Source organism: Trachypithecus francoisi, unplaced genomic scaffold (assembly GCF_009764315.1).
Source record: "Trachypithecus francoisi isolate TF-2019V2 unplaced genomic scaffold, Tfra_2.0 Lachesis_group13, whole genome shotgun sequence".
NCBI classification, from domain to species: Eukaryota; Metazoa; Chordata; class Mammalia; order Primates; family Cercopithecidae; genus Trachypithecus; species Trachypithecus francoisi.
Window position 1 is genome coordinate 27,745,078 of NW_022681458.1, and position 27,977 is coordinate 27,773,054.

At 34.7% G+C, this 27,977-nt stretch overlaps 1 protein-coding gene across 3 annotated transcripts in view; it reads right to left on the minus strand.

The window, feature by feature from the left end:
• The window catches only part of SPAG16 (sperm associated antigen 16), a 1,188,211-nt gene that overhangs the window by 976,107 nt on the left and 184,127 nt on the right, over positions 1-27,977 (minus strand). For all 3 annotated transcript variants that reach the window (XM_033230389.1, XM_033230390.1, XM_033230388.1), the window contains one exon: positions 17,113-17,240. In XM_033230389.1, coding sequence (XP_033086280.1) covers positions 17,113-17,240 — 128 coding nt within the window. The remainder of the gene's footprint in view (positions 1-17,112; positions 17,241-27,977) is intronic.

Consider the following 27,977-nt stretch of genomic DNA (forward strand, 5'->3'; position numbering starts at 1 on the left):
AACACAGGGAGGCATTTGCCTAAGCTTGCAGGAAAGAGAACTTACATTTTGTTTCTTTGAAAGATATGGAAAGAGTCTCTCTTTTCCTAGAGAGCACAGTGAAAGCATATGAAGTCTAAAACTGCTACAGCCATTTTGCTACCATGAAAGAAGAGCCGAGGATAATGCTGATACCAAACACAGAAAACAGGTAAGAACAAGTACTTGGTAACATCTTTAAAGCAGCAAATCAAGCTTAACCTGCAGCTATTCCTACCTCTGATCTTTTAAATTAATTAATTAATTGATTAATTAATGCAATAATTTCATTTCATCTTTAAATCAAATTTTGCTGTATTTTCAGTCACTAGCAACATAAACCATCCCAATTTATACTGGTAGCATGGGATGGCAGCATGGTTCAGGTGATAAATAGTCTTCAAAACGGCCATCAGGAAATCATTTAATATACCTCAGTGCATGAGGAGCTGAGATGAGGGTTTGAGATAAGATGAGGAAGGATTTCTAATCACCATGAGTTAAAGTGGTCCATAAGTGAAAAAGGTATAGAAGGAAATTAGACAGACAGAATTTTTTTTTTACTTTAATATAATAAAAATATATCTTCACATACTTGGGATAAAATTTATTAAGTGAAAGCATTTATAGCTATCACATTATATCCTGGAATTATGAAATTCATAATGTATATATATTTTTACAAAGATTAATGGAATATTCCAATGTTTACCCTCACATACACTCTAGTACAAGAAGATAAATTCACTATAAGTCAATAGCTAAAATTATTTACATGTTTCTATATAATACATAGAAATAAAGATATCATTGTGTCAAGAACTATCGTCTCATCTAGTGTCTTTATTTCCTTAAATTAAGCACTTAAATAGATTGTAGTTTAATTCTAGAAAGTAACTTAACCCCAAAAATATATTGCATCCATAAATATCTAATACAAGTAGGAAAAGTACAGAAATCTCATCAATTACAAAGAAATCCAAATGAAGCAGACCAGTATGTAGAACTCTATATTAAAATATAGTCAGCTGTGTTATTTATAAAAATGATGAGATAAATTATGATATAGGATTTATTAAGATTAATCAGGTATATAAACAAGGATGGAGTGGCTAACACAGAAGAAGAGTCACAAGATCTTAACGGCATAAAGCGAGTTCCAGAACAACCTTTATATGGCCCTGACTGGGTGTAGAGGAATGGCGCTTGTAGGGATTTCTAAAAGGATAATAGTTATCCAAAGTGTCAACAGGCTTTGTTTATCTGTTTTATATTTGAAAAGTGAAGTAAAGGGGACCATGTATTACTCTATTAAAAAAAGAATAAACTCATTTTCATTTAAAAAAATACACCTAATTAAACATCATTATCTCTAAATACAAAGCTGCCACAAGTTGTATGTAATTATGTATTATTTAGTAATTTTACCTGCAATTAAAAGTTGTCACTATCATCAACTCCTTCATCCTACCCAACTAAATACTAATTTATGTTTTAAAATATTGTTAACTAATCAATATTTTCAATACCAATATTATAACAACACAACCTTTCAAAATAGAATATCGAAAAACATACATTTGTATGGTAGAGTGAATCTTGCAGAGTGATGCTACCAGAATATAGTAGAATTTTACTCATTATCTCCAAATAATTTAAAAAAGAAAAACAAAACTTAAAAAAAGTAAAAAAAAAATGTGTCCACATATAAATCCCATTTCAACTGCAGCTCGTAGTTTTGACATTGTACATTTGAAAGTGATATCCCGGGCGGATCACGAGGTCAGGAGATCGAGACCATCCTGGCTAACACGGTGAAACCCCGTCTCTACTAAAAATACAAAAAACTAGCTGGGCGAGGTGGCGGGCGCCTGTAGTCCCGGCTGCTCGGGAGGCTGAGGCAGGAGAATGGCGTGAACCTGGGAGGCGGAGCTTGCAGTGAGCTGAGATCCGGCCACTGCACTCCAGTCCGGGCGACAGAGCGAGACACCGCCTCAAAAAAAAAAAAAAAAAATTGATATCCTTATCCATTTCTATAATACTATTTAAATCTCCATTATATATAATATGTGCAGTCCGGGTGAAATTAAAGGTCATAGTTGTCAAGTAGAAAGGTCTACTTATATTTATACAAAACATTTGCTGTTATAAATGATAATAAATACCAAAATGTCACTGATACAAATGATATTTTGAATGCACACCAGTACTTAAATGTGCGTCCTCGAACCAAAATAAGTGTTTATTTATGCTGTGGAGCAAGTCTGAGGGGGAAAGACTGTGAGACGCAGAGCACACTGCCTTGGAAAATTCTGAAGGGCATGAATATTTTGCCCATCTGGGCAAGTCTGTAGCACTCTGGCAGGCAGAGCCTAAGATTAGGTGAAAGTAAAAGGACTCCTATAAATATATGCATTTTGCACATCTCTACAGGGACATTTAGCCAGAATTCAACCTCACTTGATTATAGCTTGGAGATTTTATACACTTCCCTTTTTTCCTATTTCCCCACCTATTTTCTTTCTTACATCTTCATAGAAGATACAGTTTTATAGCCTAGCAGCTTGCCATTATGTTATGGTTTCCAGTTGCTTTAATTCTCACTAGTTGTTTTAAATAGCCCCTTTTTCAAACTTCAGGTGGATCCCTATTTCTTTTATCTTTAGTCTCCCTATTTCCAACAAGCCTTCTTTATCTTCTAATATAGTTTTGTTTACTAGGCATATAAAAAAATCCCTAATTGTCTTTATTTTTACACTAAAAATAATTTTTTTTGCCCTCAATTTAAACTTTTTTATTTGCTGTCTTCTACTTTGTTTTAAACCTCTCGATTTCTTTTAGTTTAATACCTTTAATCTTTATTTCTTAAAATGTGTCTCTGATTAAAATTTAAAGGTGTTTTGTTTCTATTACCGTAACCAGGGACCTGGGTTTTAAATATCACCCACTTTCTTTTTCTTCCATCCCTCCACTTTCACTTCTTCGTTCCTTCCCTCTCTACACACTGCCCTCTGGTAATGCATGCTAATCTAATTATGCTCTTACATAAGAAATTTCAGAATCTAATCTTGCTACAAACCAGGCATGCAACCCCTATAGAGTCCCCCCCCTTAGGAAGAGTCACAAACAGTCATTCTACTACCACTGGGGAGAGTGAATATAATGCTAAACAGACTTCCAGGCCAGTAATAATCCACAAGATAGCCACAAGAACAAGACACGCAGACCCTGCACCCTGCACTGCTCCCACATGTCTCCCATACAAAGTTCCCCTTAAAAATTCCTATGATAAGCTGTAAAATTTAAGATGGTGTTTTAGAGCACTAGTTCACCATGTTCTCCGTGTGCTGGCTTTCCAATTAAAACCTGCTTTTCCCCCCACCAACCCTCACCTCCTGTGTTTGGCTTTCAGGTTGTGAGGAGCTGAACCTGGGTCTGGTTACATTTCCACATTTTAATTTATTTAATTGTAAACTCTTAATCCTCTGTATTTTACCATTTCACTTTCATTTACCAATTTCCCTTTATTCCTTGTCACAAAATTGTTCTTGCTTAATGATTTATTTTTAAGGACAGTGCTAAGCTAAGGGAAAATTTCCTCCAAACAAGAAAAGTTGGTAGCTTTGTCCCCCAGGTTTCCCTGTGTCATTCCTTATGAGCACAAGTGGGTCGTTAGCCTTTTTATGAATAACTCTCCAAAAAGAAAAGGTTGGTCTCACCTTAGAATACTGCAGTCACATTACAGGCTAAACCAGACCTGAAGGGCATGAGGGGTGGTGAGGAGCAATGGGGCTATTGCTTCACTTCATCATCAAATATTCTTCTAAAGTGGTGCCTTTTCAGTATTGTATGGTAACATGCCAACATGACATTTTATGGCAATGTCATAAAGAGATCTAAAAGGAAGCACTGTGAAAACAAGATGGTGAGGCACATAAAGAAGGTAGGCAAAGACTCTTTGATTTTCTTTCTGAGGAAATACACATTTCAATGTCTTCACCCATTGCTTAACTCATATATTCTCAATCAGAGCAAAGCTGCCCCAACAGAGGCAAAAATTGATTCATAGGGGAGGTGAAACAATATTAGATATTAGAATGTTTTGTGGCCTTCCAAAAGTCCAGGGTACATAAACAGATACATAGTAATCGGTACTATCAAATTTTCATGATATACAGACGGGAATCAAGGGTAAATGTCTAAGGTTGTGAAAGTGGCTAACTCATATTTATTAAGAAGAGTCTTTAAAACTCACCTATATTTGACCCTTCTGTCATACATATGACTTGACTAGAAAATGCAGGCTCGTCGTTTTCTAGGAACTTATTCATTCATCAAGCCACTGTGCTTTAAGTGCCAACTATGTGGTCATAAGCTATACTATACTAGAATATGTAAACAAGAGCCAGTTCTTTCCCAAAGAAGTTGATAGCCAGTAGGAGATTCAGATACTCAGATGGGAAAGTGGGTAACTGCTATATACACCTCTGTAAAATGGATGAAAAATAGTACCATATTAAAGAATTGGGCCGGGCGCGGTGACTCAAGCCTGTAATCCCAGCACTTTGGGAGGCCGAGGTGGGCGGATCACGAGGTCAGGAGATCGAGACCATCCTGGCTAATACGGTGAAACCCCGTCTCTACTAAAAAAATACAAAAAACTAGCCGGGCGAGGTGGCGGGCGCCTGTAGTCCCAGCTACTCCGGAGGCTGAGGCAGGAGAATGGCGTGAACCCGGGAGGCGGAGCTTGCAGTGAGCTGAGATCTGGCCACTGCACTCCAGCCTGGGCGGCAGAGTGAGATCCGTCTCAAAAAAAAAAAAAAAAAAAAAAAAAATTGTTCATAAGGATTAAATAAGAAATTATGTGAAAAGCCTTTAACGTGATTGGCTCAACTTTTCGAAAAATGTTCATTGTGATCATCATTGTGGTAGCATCATCCAAGTTTTAAGCATAACCGTTTGCTGATCTCTTAATAGAGATTAATAAACTAATTCATCAATGACATTTTTATTTAGCCTATTATTTCAAAGTTTCTACTTTCATCTAAATGACTTTGTAGTAGGGTGAACAAATAAAGAGTAAAATATTTTTATTTATAAATGTGGTTCCTTGTATGAAAGGCACAACTATTGAAACAGGTGCAGTGGCTCATGCCTGTAATCCTAGCACTTTGGGAGGCTGAGGCAGAAGAATCACTTCAGCCCAGGAATTTGAGATCAGCCTGGGAAACATGGGAAGATCCCGTCTCTACAGAAAAAAAAAAAAATTAAAAATAGCTGGTGCATGCCAGTGGTCTCAGCTACACAGGAGGCTGAGACAGGAGGACTGCTTGATACCTGGGGGTCCAGGCTGCATTGAGTCCTCTTCATGCCACTGCGCTCCAGCCTGCATAATAGGATGAGATTCTGTCTCAAAAAAGAACAGCAACAACAACGAAGACACAACATTTGAATTTTTTTAAAGGTTTTACTTACTATGTCCTATTCCAGAATAAAAGCCACTATTTAAATTTAAAAATCACTTTGGAAATAGCTAAATAAAAATAAATGTATGTAATTCTTAAACCACTTTGGTTAATAGCCTAAGACATCATTTGATTGGCTACTTCAGTATCTAAATCTATTAATTAACAATTTTCAGGAATTTTTTTGTTGGCTTGTTTTTTAAAAAGAAAAATAAGTAAATAGCAATATGACTAGCAGTAAAGATTAAAATCAATAAATTACTTTTCTAGAACAACTAAGCTTTAGTATATAGTAAGTCCAATACCTCTTTTTAATATCTAGATAAACATTGCAAATAAATGTACATTCTCTGCCAAGCACAAAAAGGAAAAGTATACTCTACTGTCATGTAATAAACAACTAGACTTAAATGTACTACAACACTTTGCACAAAAGGGGAAAAGGTCTCAAAATTTTCCCTAAGAAATTACAGTAGTTATTTCCCAATCACTCTGTTTAAATACACAGAGCAGGTCTTAAGACATACAAATTCAGCTTCCTCTGAAGAAAATTGCTGGCATTGTCATGTCAGTTCCCTGACAATGTTTTGCATGAGAAAATATTAGGAAGAAGAGCTAGAACATTTTGGAAATAGATGTATTTCTTTTTTCACCAACTGCTGTTATTTCAGTTTCCTTAAGCATAAATATAAAACAAATGCAGGTAAATTCTTTCTATTCCTAGATCACAATTTCTCAGGCAGTTATTATTATCAGCTTAATAAATGTTCAATATTATTACTAAAGCAAGGAAAATGATACCTAACATAACTAATTTGTTAGGCTTCTTGAGAAGTTGTTGTTAGCCCAATTTAACATAACAAAATGAAAGTTATGAAACTTGTCAATGGCATCTGCAAGAATTATTGCAGATAGAAGTTACCTTAAAATATTTAGTCTAGAACTCCCTATTGAGATCAGGAATATGCAGTCTACAGCCATTCCACACTCAACATGCCTTGTCTCGTCAAAACTTGGAAGCTAACCAGGGTTGGACCTGGTGAGTACTTGGATGGGAGATTAGAAATATACAGGTACCTTTTCTCCTGTGCGAAAGGTCTCTCCCCTCACCAAGAATTATCCATGTGTTTGCATACCATAAAATTTGTATCTCATTACCCATGACCTACACAGTTTCAACTTTCTTATCCCTTTCCTGATATTACTCTGCTATGATTAGGAGCTAGAGCAGTTTGGAAACTAGGAGGCCCAAGTCCTTGCTCAGGCACCTTTCAATTCCTTCTGAAGAAAATATGCAAAAAGAACTCAGGTTAATGCAAACTAGGTAATCTCTGCTCTCAAATATGACAGCAGGACTCCTTCAACCTATTGCCTACAACCCCACTCCAAGGCCTAAAATAACATCGGTGGCTCTCTGTCCTTTTCTTCTAGGCCCACAGTCAATAATTGGATCTCTATGTTGTACTAGCATTATGATAAAAAGAAGCACAGAAATAAATCTCTGTCTCTCTCTCTCTCTCACTCACCGTTTTATTCCTAATGTTTAGAACATAAGGTAGGAATTGAGTATATAGCTATTAAATAAATGAAGAAAACCAAGGGGAAATAACTGTGTTTTTCTCAATTCAAGACTACTTTTCTCCTCTCACATAAAGTTGCAAGTTTTAGCAATATGACCCAATTATATTCTTGGCCTTGACCAAATCAATTATCTTCCTCCTACGGGTGGTCTTATTGAAAAAGGGAGGAGATTTTGACTACCTTTTACTCTATATCTGTGACATTCATATATCAAATGTACCTGAAATGCCTAGTTTTCCTTTCATATACTCATCAGTTGAAAAATCCTAAGCCCATGGTTTCAATCCAGAATACACAATATACTCTAAATTTATATTTGTTACTGGGTTTCCCCACAAACGCATTCTGTGGTTTTGTCAGGTGTATCCTCACTCCCCAAATGGAGAATGATATAAAATACAGGTGCCAAGAGAATCTGATTGGACAGTTAAAGAATAGAACTGAGAGATTATGGAGTGAAAAGCCAGGTGTCAGTTTAGTAAGCTCAAGTTTAAGGGTTAATTGGCTGTCAAAATTCAGAATCAAGAAAGCCAAATAGATGAGGAAAAAGCAGAAGATTCAGGAATCCAGTGAAAGTCTTAGGAATACTAAAGAAACCAGATGTCTGGAAACCAGGAGGAGAAAGTCCATATCAGAATTGGAGAATGACTGTTGAGAAAACAGATAAGCAAGAGTAAGAAACCTAGAAATTTGAGTGAATAAGGCGGGCTGGAAAAAAAAGGGGTCCTCTTTGTGCTTTCTGAAAAGTGTGAGAGAATTGGGTCATGAGCACATGACAGAAGTAACTCTTATTATTATGAGAGTAGTGTTTATAGCTACCCTATAGGCACAGAGAATGCCAGTTATGGTTACGATAATGAGTGGGCAAACTACACCACAGGCATTCATAGAAACTTCTTGATATTCAAGCTAAATAAATTTTAAAAGATAGGGTGACTGCTGGTGATACCTAGGTTATAAGTAGATAATATACAGTATGTTGAAAAACCTGGCTATGGAACAACAGACAATCATAATAACTTAAGTAATGCATTCATGCTTTCAACACATACTAAGTCACCACCTATCTGTCAGGGACTATTCATAATGACAAGATATGATCTGTGCCTTTAAGAGTCCCTACTGGGGTGTTGGGAGACATAGACACAAAAATAAATCATTGGGAATCCATAGGATCTGTTCTATGCACCCCTATATTATGCATTTTCTAGGCTATGTACCTAATATCAAGAGTACAGAAAGGGGCTCTAGTTTAGTATAGAAACATACTTTAGGTTGCTTGAATATTGACAAGTAGAAAAAGGAGGTAACATGCATAATGGTGAAAGGAACATGAGCCAATGCATGAACACATGAAGGGATTTCTTGGAATATAGAGCATAAGGGGTGCAGAAGCAAAGGACACGATAGTACTAGAAAAAAAATGGGTTAGAGCTACATAGGGAAGAGCCAAATGTGTCAAGGGCTTGAAAAATAAAGATTTTAAAGCAGAAATAAGATATTGGATCTTTATTTTAGAAAGACTACTATGACGGCAGTAGGGAGGATAAATTCCAGTTGGAGGAGTGACTGGAGGCAGACCATAGGAAGCTGCTGGGGAAGCCTAAGTGACAGATGATGGTCTTTGACAGACGTGAATGACTGAATAACTCATTTTGGACATAAAATACACAGGCTTAAGTGATGGATTGCATGTGATAAATAAGCGGTAAAGAGGATGTTAAAAAGACTCACAGGTCATCTTAGGTGACCATATGGATGATAATAACATCAAATAAAATGGGAGAAAGTTGGTGAGCATGGAGAGGAGGAAAATGATGAAAAAGGAGAGCTGGTATTGAGACCTGCTGAATTTGAGGTGCTCACAAGATATGCAAGTTGAAATGTCTTATTTCATGAGGTACTCTGAATTAATAGTCATTGCAGTGTAGGATAATGTCAGGAGTTTAAAAGTTGAAATGAGAGCATCAATATTGTTTATATATTAAGTATATAAATCTAATGAAAGTTGTATTACTTTCTATTGGACTATAAAAGCCTTTTTAATATGAAAAATTTAATGATATAAACCAATATGACCATATCATTCTAGTTATGGTCCTATAAGAAATTGCCAAAATTGGTTTAAGATTTAGATCTATGACACAAGCACTCATGTTTACAACCCATTCATCATAAAAAAAAATTTTTTAAAAGTCAATTATGGGATACCATTCCACATGCATTGACTTTAACATGGACTAAAGACATTGGTTTCACCTCAACTTGCCAAGACATTGGCAAGTGGCAATTACTACTGACATTATCTGATGGGTGCTTCACCTAAATCAAAATTACTGATTGCTCATACTTCATCAGGTCTTGCCACCTTTAATTATTTAAACAGAATAATGAGTACATGTGTGAATATAATATAGTTTGATATACTAAATAAATTTTCAAAGAGAACAAGAGATATATTGGTACTTGTTCTAAACCATCTTCTCCGACATTGTGCATTACAAAGATTAACCTTTGCTATGAACTTGCATTTCCCTTTCTATTACACAGTATGAAATAGGAAATACCAGTAGGTAGCTAAGGAGAAAGCTGGAGTGGGAGATGCTTTCCATATTTATTGGACTATTCTTAATGTATTGTCAGTCCATGGAAATAGACCTGCCTTACCATAATAATATACTCCAGAAAAAGTTTTATGTAAAAATGGAATGTCTTAATTTTTCAAAAACTGAAACTATGTCCTAAGGCAGAAAAGCATAGTTTCATTTCTTACCAACCGTAGTTAAAGGGTGGGATTTTTATATACTGTTGGCACTACACATAATTGCGGTATATAATTATAGTATGTCCAAGAATGCCTTCTTGTAGATCACTGTGGTTATTACTATAGATCTAGATAATTAAAAGGGAATGAAAAATGTTTATAGTCCCAGAAGGGCAACTGTCGGTCTATCACCGAGTCTGTGAAATGCTGGAATTGAAAATGCTCTGTGCATCATCTGTGACCAATGTTAAAGCCTTTCCATAATTTTAGCTGTGAGTTGACCGTAAAAAAAAAACAAAGTAGAACACCTTCTGGAAGATGATAGCTGCTCAGAAAACCCAGTGTCTAAACAAACGTACTTTAAAGTTGAAGATAGACACATGCAGTGGCTCTAAAGACAATCTGAAATAAATTGAAAATCTAATCTACTAATTAGGTAATGTATTTATTCATAGAACATACCCCAAAAAGATAAATAGCTCATTAAAATGAATGTTTACATTTGCTGCATATTGTACACCTTTCTTCTTAAAATTTAATGGCATAAATATTATTATTTAATAGAAGCCAGGTGAATACCTTAGTACTTTGATAATAAACTATAAAACTAGCAGAATTTATCTTTATATTATAGAAAATATTTTAAATTATTCTGTAAAATACTTATAAATAATGATCGCAAGTGTTTTAATTGTATGTAATTATCACCTTCCTAAGGGGAATTTTCTTGAAGCTTAATGGAGTATAAGTTCTTTCTCTCAGAAATGCAAAATTTAAATATAGACTTTGCTCTAATATCTTGCTTGTTTGTTTTGATGGGATGTAAACATGAAAATTACAACATAATTTAAACTTATAAATATCCACTGGAAAATACAAATATCTATAATTATTTTCAAGATATTTAATTTCAAAACTCACATTTTAAAATGTGAACTTATTATGAAAACATATAATTTAATATGTGATTAATTATGAAAACATATAATTTAACTAATATAGTTTAGATATGGATATATATAATTAAGTACTTAAGCTTTATACTGACTCATGTCCAAAAGTTACATTTCTATAATGCCCATATTTTCACAGTAAAAGCTACTTAGTAACTTTATTTCTGGTGTCTGTTTCAATTAAAATACATGCAATAGTACTGACATGAACCTGTTGGCTAGGTAGCATACACAATTGTGAACTTTGCTCACAGCACAGTCCAAGGTGTCCTATGTATATCTAAGTTCACTTAGTTTAATTACCATCAATCGCTTAACATGTCAAACCTGTCCAAACCTGTTCCTCCCTTAGTCTTCCCTATGTAAATTAATGGTCACTTTATTCTTCCTGTTCTCAGGCCAAAAACCTTGGAATCATTCTTAAATTCTTTCTTTCACTCCACAACCAGCCCATCAGAAAATCCTGTCAACTCTCCTATCAAAAAAATAATGAAAATCTGACTACTCATTAGCCTCTATATCACTGTCAACTTAGTCCAGGAAACCTTATAATTTTCTTGGATTACTGAAATAGTTGCTAACTAGTCTACCAGCTTCTATTCTTAACCCCCATAACAGCATAATTTCCTCACAGCAGTTACAGACACTTTTTTTTACCTACGTAAAATCGCATAATTCTTCTGTTCAAAATCCTCTAATACCTTCCTAACATTCTCAGATTAAAATTCAAAGTCCTCTTTACTATGATTTATAAGACCCTAAGTCACAGCCTCTTTGATCCCTAAGTACTTAATTTTATATTACCCCTCCTATTTTTCAAGCTCACTTATTCTGTCCATGCTGGACTCCTTGCTGTTCCCGCAATATTTTGGATATGCTCCCACCTCAAGGCCTTGCATTTGCTATTCCTTCTGTCTCTAAGCTTCTTCCTAGTGCTCCACATGTCTCACTTCATCACCTGCTTCAGGTTTCCCTCACATATCACTTTCTCAAAAAAAGTTCTGGCCACTCTCTTTACAACTGAATTCATCCTACGCTCAGTTTCCCTCTGTCTCGCTTTATGTTTTTCTATAGCATTTATGGCCATCAAATACAGTATGTGTTCGCTATTGGCTTATTAACTGTTCCTTCAATCAATGTAATCTCCCTCAGAACAGATTTGTGTCTGGTTAGTTAACTGCCCAGAAGAGTGCTTGATACATGTTCAATAATATTTTTGTGTGTGTGAATGAGTGAATGTGAAAATGTCTTCAATCATTTTATTTTTAAAATTCATCTATCACGTATGGCCTAACATCTAATTTCACAAAGAGATAGCCCATTAGTCTGGAAAATTAAAGCTTGATAAAGTTTGGAGAACTCTACAACCAACAAATGTTTCAGGGAACCATGCTTCTTCTATTACATGGCTTAGAACTTTCAAAGTCAACAGTGAATACCAGTGGAGGTCTTCAGGGTTAGGTCTGGAAGTGATGTGCACCGCCTTTGGTTATTTTTAGGCACATGGCCAAATTCCCAAGTTCAATTCCAAACTGAAGATATAATCTCCCAAAGGGCTCAGAGAAGAGGAAACTGGACTGGTGAGCATCTACCCATCTCTGCCACACATAAACTAAGAAGACACTTGCATGCCTACTGAGAACCAAGAATGAAATAAAGTAGAATGAAAGGACTGAACGTGACTAAGAGAGTGAGGAGTAAAATATTAGCTAGATTTTTCAGGCACTGCCTCTCTGAAGAGGTAACATTTGAGCTAAGAGAGGTTAGAATGAGCTAGACATGTAAAAATTGGAGAAGTAATACGGGGAGTCCATGGAGAAGGTAGTGGAAAGACCTTGGAGTAGGAATAAGTGTGGCATGTTTGCAGAATAGTGAGAAGTCTGGTGTCGCTGAGGAGATAGGGAAAGGGAGAGTGGGAGAGTATACAGCCAAAGAGGTAGGCAAGAGTCTCATCTTGCAAAGGCCACACAGTAAGAAGTTTGGGTTTTATTTTTTTCAACAAGCGGAAGACGTCATTGTATTTAAAGCAGGAAATCTGATGATCTGATTTACATTTTTAAAATGTGTTTGGCTATTGTGACATGAGTAATTATTGTGGGGTAAGACAGGGTAAATTAGGAGGCTTTTGCAAGAGTATGAGAAATGACCATAGTAATACAGATAGAAAGAAGTGGGAAAAAATTAAATATATTCTGGAGGAAAGGCTTATCAGACTTTCTGGTAGATTTAATGGTGGGAATTGCAGGGTGAGAGAATGAGGAATTTTTTAAATGACTGCTAGGCTTTTAGCTTAAGTAAGTTCACACAGATTTGGTACTTTTGCAAAAATGAGGAAGGTAAGGAGAAGATTAGGTTTTCTGGGGGGAAACCAAAGTTACTTTTTGGACAGATGAAAATTTGGAGAAACCATTAGATATTCAAGCTCAGGAGAGATGTCATGGTAGAGACACCACCATATGTAAAGTATTTAAAGCCAGATAATGGAAGAAGCCACCTGCAAATGAGAGTGAAAAGAAGAAGCTATAAAGTTGAGTCTAGGGCCAACCTGTCAACCAGAAATCTGGCCAGAGAAGAGCAGCTCACTGAAGATACTGAGAAGGATATGAGCCTGGGGGTCAGCAGGAATACTAGGAGCTCGCAAATAATAGGAGTCAGGAGAGGAAAAGCAGGAGTAGTCAGTTGTACTGACTGCAGCTCAGAGGTGAAGAAAATGAGAACGAGTGAGTGACGACGGGTGGTGGACACGGGGCGTGGCTAATGACTGGCAAGAGCAGTTTTGGGAGAAGAAAGGAAGATAACCTGATGGCAGGAAAGAATGGTAAGGACAAGTGGAGGGTGTTAGTTAAGTCCGCACTTTTGTCAGCCTCCTTAGAGACAATGAGCAGGATATGAAGAAACAGCATAGGTTTGATGGGGAGCTTTCTGGATAAGAAAAAAAAAATGTTAAACAACTTGGCCACAATGATGAAACCCCATCTCTACTAAAAATACAAAAATTAGCCAGATGTGGTGGCAGGCGCCTGTGGTTCCAGCTACTCAGGAGGCTGAGGCAGGAGAATCCCTTGAACCTGGGAATCGGAGTCTGCAGTCAGCCGAGATCACACCACTGCCCTCCAGCCTGAGCAATAGAGCGAGACTCCATCTCAAAAAACAAAACAAACAAACAAACAACTAGTGGCCATCACTGGAAGACATGTTGTAGGCTGATGGGAAGCAACCTGTAAGAGTAGAAGAAAGACATCTACCTAAATCAGAGCTTAAAAACTCTCTTAACTAATTTAATTTAAAATCTTTCTGGTTCTTTGACCTGTGAAACCATACTCTAAGAAAATGCAAACTAGTAAGACATCACTGATTTTTAAATTACCTGGATTTTAATATGCATTGATTTTATTATGACCTTGTTAGAAAAACATTATAAAAATACATTTTGATAAATCTGTTTTTCCAGAAGAAAAAATACATAATTATTCTGCACTTAAACACAATCTAACTACTTATTTTCATATTTAAGTTTATAGCAATTATCCTAGGTCATGCATGTCATGCATTTTGCCCCAATCATGGGACATATAGTTGTGTATTACTGGCAAAATTGTATGCCCAACTATAAAAGCAGAGATTATTTTTTCCTTTTATGTATTTAAAATAATGTGTGGCTTATTCACCATTTTGTAGTTTGCCTTTGGGTTAACCAGATCTGACACAAATTCTTTCTTTGTGATTTGCAAGGTGTCTGAGTCTCGTGTATGTGTGTGACTGAGAAGGAGAAAGGAGAGACAGAGAGAGAAAAATAACAACTGCCTTATAGAAATATAAAGGTCAGAGATAGTGTGTGTATATAGCAGCTGAATCCTGGTACTTATAGAGGTTCAGTAAAGCATTGTTATTTATATTATTTCCATTGTCATTATCATTACTTTTATTGCTGTATTTTTGAAGTTAAGAAAACTATACACCATAGCTGAAGAACTTTCTTTCCACTGATGGCAAATAACAAACAAAAATAAACTTTAAAAATACATAATCCCCAAGCAAAAAAAAAAAAAAACTGTCTTTTTCCTTAAAGAAGCATATAATTGGGTCAATAAACACTGTATTGTAGACTTACTAAGTACTAAGATTCTGTATGTGTACATCTGTAGAGGGGGTGGTATCTGGTTTTAAAATTAAGGACACAGATTATGAAACTATTTGAGAAACACTAATAATTTTAAATTGAGTTTTATATTATGTCTAGTTAAGGATTGGTAGTATAGAATGAGAGTACAGAGAAAGAAGTGGCAGAATAAACTACTACTTTTGCCATGTGTTTGGAAGAGTGACAAACACACATAGCAAAAAAAGAAATAGTAGTATAAGGAAGCAGAAAATGAGACCAACTGGAAATGAAGTAGACGGGCAAAAAGTGTCCCATGTAAATAAGTTGTCCCAAAGTCACAACTTAATCTTATGTTACCCTAAGAGACTAGTGTTTAATTTTCTTTTGCCGATTTATTATTCTACCAATAAACAAACTAATAAGGCTACAACCTTCCCTCCTAATAGGTTAACTAGTGAAGATTGTTACGAAAACATTATTCTTTGAGTTGCAGTAGTAGTAATCAGGACAGCTGTCTTTCCAAAGCCTGGAAATAAATGAAGCTGAAATCCATATTTTGCCTTTGACTAAGGGCTAAATGTTTCCCTCTGTTTCTTCTTCACATTTTCATTTAGTAGAAGCTTTTCCCTTAACCTCCACATAATTGCTGTATTGACCAATGCGTTCCATTATCTCCATAAAACACACAAGCTGCACTCATTGAACCACAACTGCTCAGAGCTCTCCAATCACACACAAGTAGACCAGCACTGACTACACTCATCAGCCAAGGTTCATGATTATAAACAGTCACAGGAGTTTGGTCCTAAACCTGTTTATAAGCCAGTTGTGTTTGCTATTGTAGTATTAACATTAGTTATGGTGATGAAATGTGAGAATGATAAACAAAATTGCTTTTGATGAAAATTAATGTTACAAAAAGGTAGGGCGATCAACTGAAGTTGTCTGAAGTTTTTATTTTAGATAAAAGAAATGACAAATTGAAATTGTAGAAGACCCATTACTGGCATGGCTTAGGTAAGAAATATTGTGTAGAATTCCATTCAATAGACATTTAAGAAAAAGTCGTGACCTTACACCAAAAGACTAGCATATGAATGTACAGGCACTTGTTTTATCTTGAAATAGAACACTAAGGTACAAATGTATCGTTTTTATGGTTCCCTTTACTAACAGACCTTTTCAATTCATTCACCCACTGCTTTTGGTCATGACAGATGTATTCATATGTGCTATGTTCTCATGACATATACCACAGACAACATTCTTGCTACCAGGAAATAATCAACAAATGGGGTTTAGGAAGTAGATTGCACATGCCATATGGTCATCAAGAGCAGAGGAAGTTTTGCAAATAAAAAAAAATACTCACTACAGGTAAAATATATGTGTTAAAGAGTGGTTAATGTCTCTTCTGAGTCATTAGTCCTCCTTAAGAATAATAGGAGCAATTACAAAACAAATGCCATATGTTTTTGTACAAGTCTTAGATTTCTTGAAGATCGGTTACATAAATTTGGGACTGTATAACAAAATGCAAGAAAATAATGTTACCTATATAAACCAAACCATAATGAAAATGTTGTATCCATGATTATCAACAAAAGCTGGCCACTTAATTAAATGTAAATGTACCATGGAATTATAAGGTTTATATATGCATATTTTCTACAGAAATATTTTTAAATTTTGAATAAAACTACTATCCATTTTGTAAGTTTTAAAATAAATGTTTATGAATATAAATATGCAGATTTTTAAAACAATTTATTTCAATAAATGTTGAGTAATACTAAGTCTCATCTTTAAACCTATGTAATTATAGTTCATAAAATTACAGTCCTCATAACAAGTAAAAATAACTTATTAATGGGGAAAAAGAACATTGGTAAAATTGGTAAGTAAAAAAAACAAATGAAATGCATAGTTGCTGAGATCCTATCTTTAAAGTAATCCTAGAAACTTCTCTACAAATGATTTGTGCATTTTTACTCCAACCTCTACAATAAAATACATAATAGTGCACTTAGTCTGTACTGCCACCAAGTGCTTAAACCAATTACTTTTAAGATTCTTACAGCAGCTATAAGCAAATTCTTTCACTGCTATGAGTAGCAATTTTGAAAGGCTAAAAGCAAACCATGTCGACCGTGAATGGCTGTAGGAGTACCAAAATTTTGACATGAAAATAAAATCTCAAAAGCATTAATAAAACATCAAAAATCCTACCAGCTCACTGGAAGTTCATGTAGTCTAAAAATGTTTTTCAGCTTGTAGTCAAATTTTGCTGGAGAAAGATTTTCTTTACAAACATTCAGGTTTGGATTTGGTTGCATATCTATGGGAAATTCTGAATCCTAGAGAAAAATATTAAGCAAGAGCTCTGCGTTAAATATTAAAATCACTGCACATGTTGATACTCTGATTTAATACTAAATTACAACATAAACATTATAATTATATTTGCCCAGAATTTACATGAAGTCCTTCATTTCCAATTTCAGTTTTGAGGAAAATATTTAAAAAGATAAAATTTTAAATAAGGCACATATCAATTTATATAACCAATTACAATTCTAAGCCTCAAGCTACATGTTAAAAATTACTTGAAAATACTCCCTATTTGAATTCCAATGAGCACAATAAGCATTGTCATATATTATTGGTTAATTGTCTTTTTTTAAATAAGCTTTCCAGGCCCAACAACAATGCCAGCAGTCAAAAGTCCATAATTCTTATGCCCCTTTTGTCCCCTATAAATGGCAGACTAAAAACACTTTCATTGGGTAACAAAGTTAACATTTGCTAATTGATTGATTATGATTTTCTTTTTAAATCTAAGGACACAGGACTAATTTAAAAACACTTACTGAAAGTAAACCGTTTCTATTAATCCCGTCAAATCACACACATTAGAATACACATATCATTTCTTGGTCACCTCCCTCTCCACCAAGCAAACTATAGCTACAGATCAAAGAGCATTTTCAGTCCATGAGAAAGTAGTCCTTGCTCAGTGGAAAAAAGACATGCTACGAATAAGCACTCAACACATAATGAAGGATAGATTAATTGCTTAACTCGACTCAAAAAATCAAGTTATGAATCCCCTACTAGCTAATTCTGTAAAATTGCTCTGACAGAAGGCTCATATCATGAATTTTTGCACCCATTTATGTATTCAAAAATTATTTATCTCAAACATTATTTTAGGCGTGAAAAATCTTTCTCTTTTCTTTTTTTTTTTCGTTTTTGAGACGGAGTCTCGCTTTGTTGCCCAGGATGGATTACAGTGGTGGGTTCTTGGCTCACTGCAACCTCTGCCTTCTGGATTCAGGCAATTCCCGTGTCTCAGCCTCCCGAGTAGCTGGGACTACAGGTGCGTGCCACCACGCCCAGCTAATTTTTTGTATTTTTAGTAGAGACAAGTTTCACCATATTGGCCAGGCTGATCTCAAACTCCCGACCTCCGGTGATCCGCCTGCCTTGGCATCCCAAAGTGGTGGGATTACAGGCGTGAGCACCGCCTCCGGCCTGAAATAACATTCTTCTAATTAACAAAGTAGTACATATTAATATAGAAATTTTGTGCACTTCATAATACTACAAAAACCTAAAAGCTAGCTTAGTCTCACCACCCAGATATAATTACTATTAACACTGTGGTTTAATTACTTAATATTTTCCCATCTTTCTCTCTCAAGTTTTACAAAATTGGAACCACGCTCTGTTATCTTCTCTCATTTTTCATTGATCAGTGCTGCATTTTCACATCATTTAGTCTGTTTTGAAGGAATGATGAATGCCACATTTTACTTATTCAGTGATTTTTGTCTCTCTTATGGTTATCAACGTTATGAACAGAGTATTTGGTCTATAAATCTGTACTTCACTAAGTATTTCCTTAAAGCATAATACTAGAACTGTAAATAATTCAAATAGAATAAATATTTGAGAAAAACATGATCCCTTTTCACAGACTGCTTTTTAGAAAAGCTGTACCAATTATACTTCTGCCAGTCACGTAGTACTGTGTGCAATTCACCATATCTTTGTTAATGGCGTATACAGACACATGTGCATACACACATGCACTTAAAACAATCCATTCTTTCAATAGTTATTTCCTTTAAATAATATTTATTATTGAGTGTCAATTTTATGATAGGCACCAGTTTCAGTTCTTATAATATATCACTAAACAAAATAGACAAAATTATCTCCCTTATGGAGCTTACATTCTAAAAGAAGCAACACCTAGGACAATATAAATAATGAACATATATACTATATTATATCTATAAAATAAAAAACCTACGAAAAATTGTTGCTGATTCATATATAATTGTTAAACATTTCTATATTTATTTCTTTGCTTTACTTCATATTTTCTGAATTGCATATTTGTGCCGATTGCTTATTTTTCTATTGTTTTGCTTGTATTTTATTTTAATGATGATGCTTGGGTTGGAAATAGGGGAAGGAATTTCTAACATAAATTAGTATGTTAGAAAATATAGCAAGATGGATCCAAATCCAGTCTCATGTAGTTGTTTGTACTGCATGAAAATATCTGAAACCACAAACACAGCAATTTTTATAAGCATTGTTAAACTAATCATCATATAAAACAAATAGAAAGAGGTATTTAATAAAACCTAATCAACTAGGTCCTGCTGCCTATTTAGCAGAGCTAACAAAAATAGTAAAATATAATGATAACTGAAAAACTATTTATAAAAAGATTTACATCAAGAGCAGCAAAACCCTAGTAAAAACAGCCCAATCTAAGCATAGATTCACTTGCAGAGGTAAGCATCAGATTTCTTATATCACCCAGCCTATATACTGAAATATTTCAGGAGACAATGGCCAATACATGGGTAGGCAAGATCAGTGAGGTAAATGTGAGATGTATAAACAAGAACAATGTGTACAGGATGGAAGAAGTAAAACAAATCTTAAAATTATTCTTCCAAGCAAAAAAACCATAACCTTTTTTTGTATTGACAAGGTACAATTGGAAGGCAAAGCTAAGCTCTCAGCAGTGTGCTTTAATAGTTCGTTGGTCTCTACTCAAAGTGCACATTGAACTCACTAGGCAGCTTTTTAAAAAATACCTGTATCACTGAGTCGCACCCCAAATAAATTAAATAATGATTTGAGAGTAAGGCTCTGGCACTGGTGTTTATTTTAAAGATTTCTATGTGAAATAGAAGTCAGGGCTAAAATAATGGCTTTCCTTAGCAAATCAGCTCCACCACATATGGGTGCAAACTCAGGCAAGCTATTTAACAAGCTTTCAAAACATATATATATACACACATATATATGCATATATATATATATATTTCTATCTGTAAAATGCAAACCCAATCATACCTGTCTTAAACGCTGCATGGAGATTGAGATAATCTCTGCAAAGCATTCATCACATGTTAGTCACCTAACACGTTCATTAAATTCTTAATAAACGTTATCTATTTATATTGCTATTTTTATTATTTCTGCAACTAGTGGTACATTAATTTCAGCTGGTAAGCAAATTCATCATGAATTATTTCATACTCCACTTATTTTTTATGAAATAATTCTATATTAATCAAATTATAAGTTTAATATTCTCCTGGTATATTGATTGAAGCAGACTTGATTTTGACATAATCTTACCTCCCCAAATCCCAGTTTCATAACCAGTTAATGGCTGGTTATCTCTATATGTCCCAGTACCAATAATAAAATAAGTTATTGCTTTATGGGCCAATTGGAATTAAATATAGTCTTACATTTAAAAAAATGGAAGACCTTTGCTTGGCCTGTTTCACTTAACATAATAACTTCCAGTTCCATCCATGTTACTGCAAATGACAGGATTTCATTCTTTTTTATGGCTGAATAATATTCCATTGTATATATACCACATTTTCTTTTTTCACTCACCCGTTCATGGGCACTTACGTTGATTCCATATTTCAGCTATTATGAACAGTACTGCAATAAACATGAGAATGCAGACATTTCTTGATTATATTAAGTGAAATACGACAAGCACAGAAATACAAATATTGCATGTTCTCACTCATATGTGGAAGCTAAAAAAGTGGATCTAAGAAGATAAAGAATAGATTGGTGGTTACTGGAGGCCAAAAAGATCAGTGGAGAAGGAAGGATGAAGAGAGGCTGAATAATGGGTACAAATACATAGTTTCATAGAAGAAATAAGACCTAGTGTCCTGTAGAACAGTAGGGTGACTCTAGTTTACAATAATCTACTGTACATTTCAAAATAGCTAGAAGAGAATAATTCAAATATTTCTAACATAAAGAAAAGACAAACATTTAAGGTGATGGGTACCTGAATTATACTGATGAGAATGTTACAAATTATACAAATTATCACTTGTACCCTTAAAAAAATAAAAAATAATAAAATATTTTAAATTTCAAAGACCCAGTGGGCACCTCTTTCTTAACTTGAGTGATACATCAGTTAGGCATCCCACAGGAAGCCAAGCTATCTACTGGGCCTCTTTCCCCATGAGTCCCTTGGGTACCCAGGTTTCCCCCTCCGACCCTATATCTGTGCCACTCAACAGAAGTCTCTGCTTCCCTATATTGTTATTTGCTGTTCATTGAACTAACATTCACAGGAATTGCCCCAAACCATTTTTAAGTGGAAGTGAAAAATTATTCAATCAGGCATTCTGTCAACATTTGAGTATCTACTCTATTTCAGGCATTATGTCAATTACAGGTCACAAATATAAGTAGAATACATTTCTTCCACTCCAAGGATTCACAGTCCTGTGAAGGGTACAGCATAAATGAAAAAAAAAAAATCATTGGAAAAAGTTAGAGTAAAAATATGCAAAGGATAATAAGCAAATAAATAAGCAATAAAACTGTTGGAAAGGAGGAGATAAAATTATCATTAATTACAGATATTATGATTACATTGATAGATGATTAGATAGATAAGCCAAAAGGAAAAAGAAACTAAAGAGGCCATATTACTATGGTTGACTACATCTGACAAATTATAAAATTAGTAAGTTTTGCTAGTATGCAATGAATTAACAGAAGATATAAAAGAAAAATATTGTCTGGGTGCAGTTGCTTATGCCTGAATCCTATTATTTTGGTAGGCCGAAGCAGGTGGATCACTTGAGCTCAGGAGTTCGAGACCAGCCTGGGCAATGTGGTGAAACCCATCTCTACAAAAAATACAAAAATTAGCCAGGTATGGTGGCTCCCACCTGTACTCCCAGCTACTTGGGGGGGCTGAGGCAGGAGGATCGCTTGAGCCCAGGAGGTGAAGGTTGCAGTGATCCAGGACTGTGCCAATGCACTCCAGCCTGAATAGACAGAGTGAGACACTGTCTGTAAATAAAGAAAAGAAAAGAAAAGAAAAATATTCCACTAACTCTAACAGCAATCAGATATAAAGACCTACTAGAACACTAACAAGAAATGTGTTAAACCTAAAGAAAGAAACTACACTTTATTCAGAGATATAAAGCAAGGTCTTATTAGTATAGATAGTCCATGGACTCAGAAAGTCTGCTGATAAACTTCTGAAGAAGTTCGATTTAAATATTCAATTCAAGTCAAAATATCAATGTGAATCTGGGAGCAAGCTTATCTCTTGCAGTACCTAGTGTTGCTTACACTGATCAATACTACTGGTAAATGATGATAATTCATCACTGACCATTTAAATTAATTTTTAAAAATAAAAAGTTAAAAGATATTTTAAGATAGATATTTTAAAAATAAACACCCTATTAAAACAGATTTTATATGGCTTTTCTTTCCTTGTCTTAATTTCCCATGTGGAGAGGAATTTACCAAAAATGGAGACGTTTTGCTTAGGCTTCTGTGCCCTCATTATTTCATTCATCACTCAAATGGCCCATTACCCGCTGACAAACTTCACACATCGCTACCTAGGAGTGACTGACAGCTGACATTATCAGCAAGACTTGATTGAGCTAATTGACATTCACAGTCTAAGTATGAAAATAAGAATGGGTCAGGAAAAGTCTTTCTTACTCATATATTTATTCAATTACTTGACCTTTGTGTTTGTTTTCATTTCTTGGGCTTTAGACTGTAGGGAGAGGGATTATATTTGCAAAATGATGTTTCCCCAAATGTACCTAAATATTTTTAATTTAGTACTCATCAACTATCTAGTCTTTGAAGTTTCTATTCTAGATGTTTATATAAAACAAAATAGTTTTAATGTATTTTAAATTGATCACTGAAACTGTTTCAACTTTGACTCATATAAGGCTGAAGCCATAAAATGAACAAAAAAGATGTACAGCCATAAACATTCACTTACAAACTTCACAACGTCATTATTTTAACATTATATTTCTAGACTAAACTTATTTGTGTCATAAACTAACAGAACATAGATAAAAGATCTGCTTGATTTAAAAACATAGGAAGTGATTAGATTTATCTTTTCTTAGTATGCACAGTATTTTGCATAGAAGGAATTATTTTAAGAAACACTTTCAGAATACAATTAAAGGCTAACACAAAAAGTGATATGCTTAGAAAATATTTAGCTTCTAAAGTTAAATAAGCACATATTTTTACTATATTGAATAATAATGACTATTACTTTAAAACAAACTGCCATTAGTCAATTTCTTTTTTTTTTTTTATTATTATACTTTAAGTTCTAGGGTACATGTGCATAACGTGCAGGTTTGTTACATATGTATACTTATGCCACGTTGGTGTGCTGCACCCATCAACTCGTCAGCACCCATCAATTCATCATTTATATCATGTATAACTCCCCAATGCAATCCCTCCCTCCTCCCCCCCTCCATGATAGGCCCCAGTGTGTGATGTTCCCCTTCCCGAGTCCAAGTGATCTCATTGTTCAGTTCCCACCTATGAGTGAGAACATGCGGTGTTTGGTTTTCTGTTCTTGTGATAGTTTGCTAAGAATGATGGTTTCCAGCTGCATCCATGTCCCTACAAAGGACGCAAACTCATCCTTTTTTATGGCTGCATAGTATTCCATGGTGTATACGTGCCACATTTTCTTAATCCAGTCTGTCACAGATGGACACTTGGGTTGATTCCAAGTCTTTGCTATTGTGAATAGTGCCACAATAAACATACATGTGCATGTGTCTTTGTAGTAGAATAATTTATAATCCTTTGGGTATATACCCAGTAGTGGGATGGCTGGGTCATATGGTACATTTAGTTCTAGATCCTTGAGGAATTGCCATACTGTTTTCCAGAATGGTTGAACTAGTTTACAATCCCACCAACAGTGTAAAAGTGTTCCTATTTCTTCACATCCTCTCCAACACCTGTTGTTTCCTGACTTCTTAATGATTGCCATTCTAACTGGTGTGAGATGGTATCTCACAGCCATCTGATCTTTGACAAACCTGAGAGAAACAAGAAATGGGGAAAGGATTCCCTATTTAATAAATGGTGCTGGGAAAATTGGCTAGCCATAAGTAGAAAGCTGAAGCTGGATCCTTTCCTTACCCCTTATACAAAGATTAATTCAAGATGGATTAGAGACTTAAATGTTAGACCTAATACCATAAAAACCCTAGAAGAAAATCTAGGTAGTACCATTCAGGACATAGGCACGGGCAAGGACTTCATGTCTAAAACACCAAAAGCAACGGCAGCAGAAGCCAAAATTGACAAATGGGATCTAATTAAACTGAAGAGCTTCTGCACAGCAAAAGAAACTACCATCAGAGTGAACAGGCAACCTACAGAATGGGAGAAAATTTTTGCAACCTACTCATCTGACAAAGGGCTAATATCCAGAATCTACAAAGAACTCAAACAAATATACAAGAAAAAAACAAACAACCCCATCAAAAAGTGGGCAAAGGATATGAACAGACATTTCTCAAAAGAAGACATTCACACAGCCAACAGACACATGAAAAAATGCTCATCATCACTCGCCATCAGAGAAATGCAAACCATTAGTCAATTTCAACAGTTCTTCCAAAAGCAATCCTCTGACCAGGGCATCAACATTATCTGGGGACTTACAAAGCAAATTCTCAAACCCCTTTCCAAACTTACTAAATCAGAGTCTCCGTGAATGGGGCCCAAAAATCTGTTTTCAGTGAGCTTTCCAGGTGATTCTGAGGCTTACCGAAGTTTGAGAATCCATCTGATCAACAACCCATCTTTCAAAATTTAGCAAACAGTTAAAAGATTTATAAAGCCTATCTGTAAGCATTACCATAATAGGTTCAATATATATACCATGTAAATTTGTACAAGTGCTCTCATACACTGCTGGTAATAATGCAAACTTTCTAGAAATAAATTTGGTAATATGTATCAATTATGTTAAATAATGACCAAACACCTTCTGTAAGTAAGTCAATTTCTAAAAATGTACTCTCAGAAAATATTCAGACCAATTTGCTAAAATCTACATATAAAGTTTTCTATGGGTCATTATTTATTATAGTGAAGGACTAGAAACACCTGAATTTCAAATAAAGGGTGTTTAATTTGATTGAACCATAGAATGCCATGCATCGAGGGGATGAAACATTATTTAGTTATTAATAATAATATAATAATATTCATGAAGAATACAGACGTAGGAAAGTGTCCACATACTCTAGATGATATATGTATGATATATTTACACATATGTGCAACTAAAATAAAGTGTGTCCAAATATTAATAGTAACTAACTTCATATGTTTTTTATTTTATAATATTTTGTATTCATTCATTTCTATATATTCAAATTTTTCTATAAGGAATTAATATCACTTTTAACACAGAAAATCATGGAATTAAATATGTACACAATCTATAAATACCATATTTAACAGAATATAAGCAAATTAACTTAATGGCTTATCTATTTAATATTCCTTTTCCTCTAGCATAAATGGGCTTTACCACCTTATTAACAATCTGGTTCCTGGCCACATAATTCTACACTCTAATCAGAACCATGATTCACAAAGGCTTTTTCTCATCTATTTCCAGACTCTTTGTCAGGGAGTAATCAGATATTTCAAATTGCGCGTTCCACTGATGGTTTATAATTACCTAAGAAGAACATAATTATACCTAAACCTAAATCTCAATTTATTAGTTAATAAAAATGAAATTAGAAGACTCATTATACCATTTGATTTTATAAACCTCCTCCTTCCTACTAAATAAGAATATGCTTATGATCTGACTACTGTCAAAACCCAGCACATGGCACTGATTTTCGATCCTGACATTTCCTTAAACTGAGACAAACTCAGCATGAGGATGTTTAGTAGTTTTAGAGTTATTTACAAATGTCAGTTCTGTGCCTTCTTGTACCTAGGTGTGGCCATGTGATTTACCTGATGAATGAAATGTGAGCAAAAGCAACATGGGAGCAAGCCTGAAGTGTCAGCATGTGTTTGGCCACCACTTTGTGCCCTTCATCTGATAATATGAAAGTATGAGGCAAGCACTCCCATCCAGCCTGTGCCCCTCAGTGATTATGATGTGCAAAGCCCCCTTGTACAATGTAGTGCAAGAGAGATATGTTTTTGTGTTTTAACCCACTGAGATATTTGAGTTGGGTTTTTGTGCAGACACCAAAATTTCAAGTCTTAGATAAGATCATACATACTGAGAAAAAGTTTAGGGAAGTCTCATTTTCTGTTCTCATTACCAAGTCAAGATATGCTATTATTGTTTGTAATTCCCAATTGTAGTATGTGTTTCAGTGATGTTCTGATGCTTCCTTCACTTACAAAAATCACTGCAATGGCAACCTTAATAAACTTGTGTCATAAAGCAAATAATGAAGTCTATGCCCTTCTCTTGCACAGACCTTTTCTGAGAAATGGGAATAATGATCCAGTTCATTTGTGTTCCTTTTACTACAGTTTCCTTTTGGGGAATGCAAGAAATATTCTGTTCACTATACACAGTGCCAGAGGGCAGCCAGCTGGCATAGTTCCTATTACTGGCACGAAGAGGACACACCTGGGTTACTTATCCCTCTATTTATTTGGAAGCCATCCTGGTTGCTCACATAATCCCCAGGAGCTTAAACAGAGGCTAAACAAAACTGAAGCAGGATTCGGGAGGTCAGGGGGCACTTACATAGCATCCAGTTATTGCTTATGCATAGCTACTAAAATATAGGCATTTATTTTGCTGATGGTTTTAAGTCAAGTCAGTTCGCAGTTGTGATAAGTGGTTATAAGAACTTTTAAAACCTTATTAAAAACAAAAATGTAAGCAATTAATTGAAAGATGACAAAAGTCAATGAATTGGACATTTATCAATAAAAATATATTCTATTACGGTTTGGAAGTAAGGAAGTTTCTCTACTAGCAGTTTACTTTGAAAATGAATGAAGACTTTCTAAACTTTTATTAAATCCTCTTACCTAACAGTGTGTAACCTAAAATTGATAGAAGTGAACATTTCAATGACTTTTAGATTATATCCCTCTCAATATAATATTCATTTAAAATAAACAATTATGTAATCTCTACAAAGCAGAGACCAAGAATAAGCCTTATAAAGGTTAAATTTGACTGAAGATGTATCTGACCAACTAGAAATTGCTTAATTGAATGGCTTGTCATGTTGTATTCACTGCCTAATATATTCTTTAGTTGGAGGGCTTCCAAAATGAAGAATAAGCATACATTTTTGTAATTGAAATTACAGCACAGCTCAGCTATCTTATTCTGACATTAATGCTACCAGGTTAATAATTACAATTTAATAAAAATTATTTCTAAGTTATTCAATTTTTCTATTTGATAAGCTTGTTATATAATAATAAAAACATCTGAAAGGGTCAGTTATATGTTATATGCAAAATAATCCTAGACAGTAAATTATAACTTTTGTTTAACACTATGATAATCACATAAAAGTGTTACAAACCTAAAAATATTCAAAGGGAGAGTGTACAAAATAGAAAGACAGGTAGCCGAAAGCATATGGAGGTTCAGAAAAGTGTGTGCCATATGATAACACAAGTGATCACTTCTGTCAATACTGGGTGCTGAAACAGTGCTAGACAATGCTTTACACAAAAGTCAATTAATG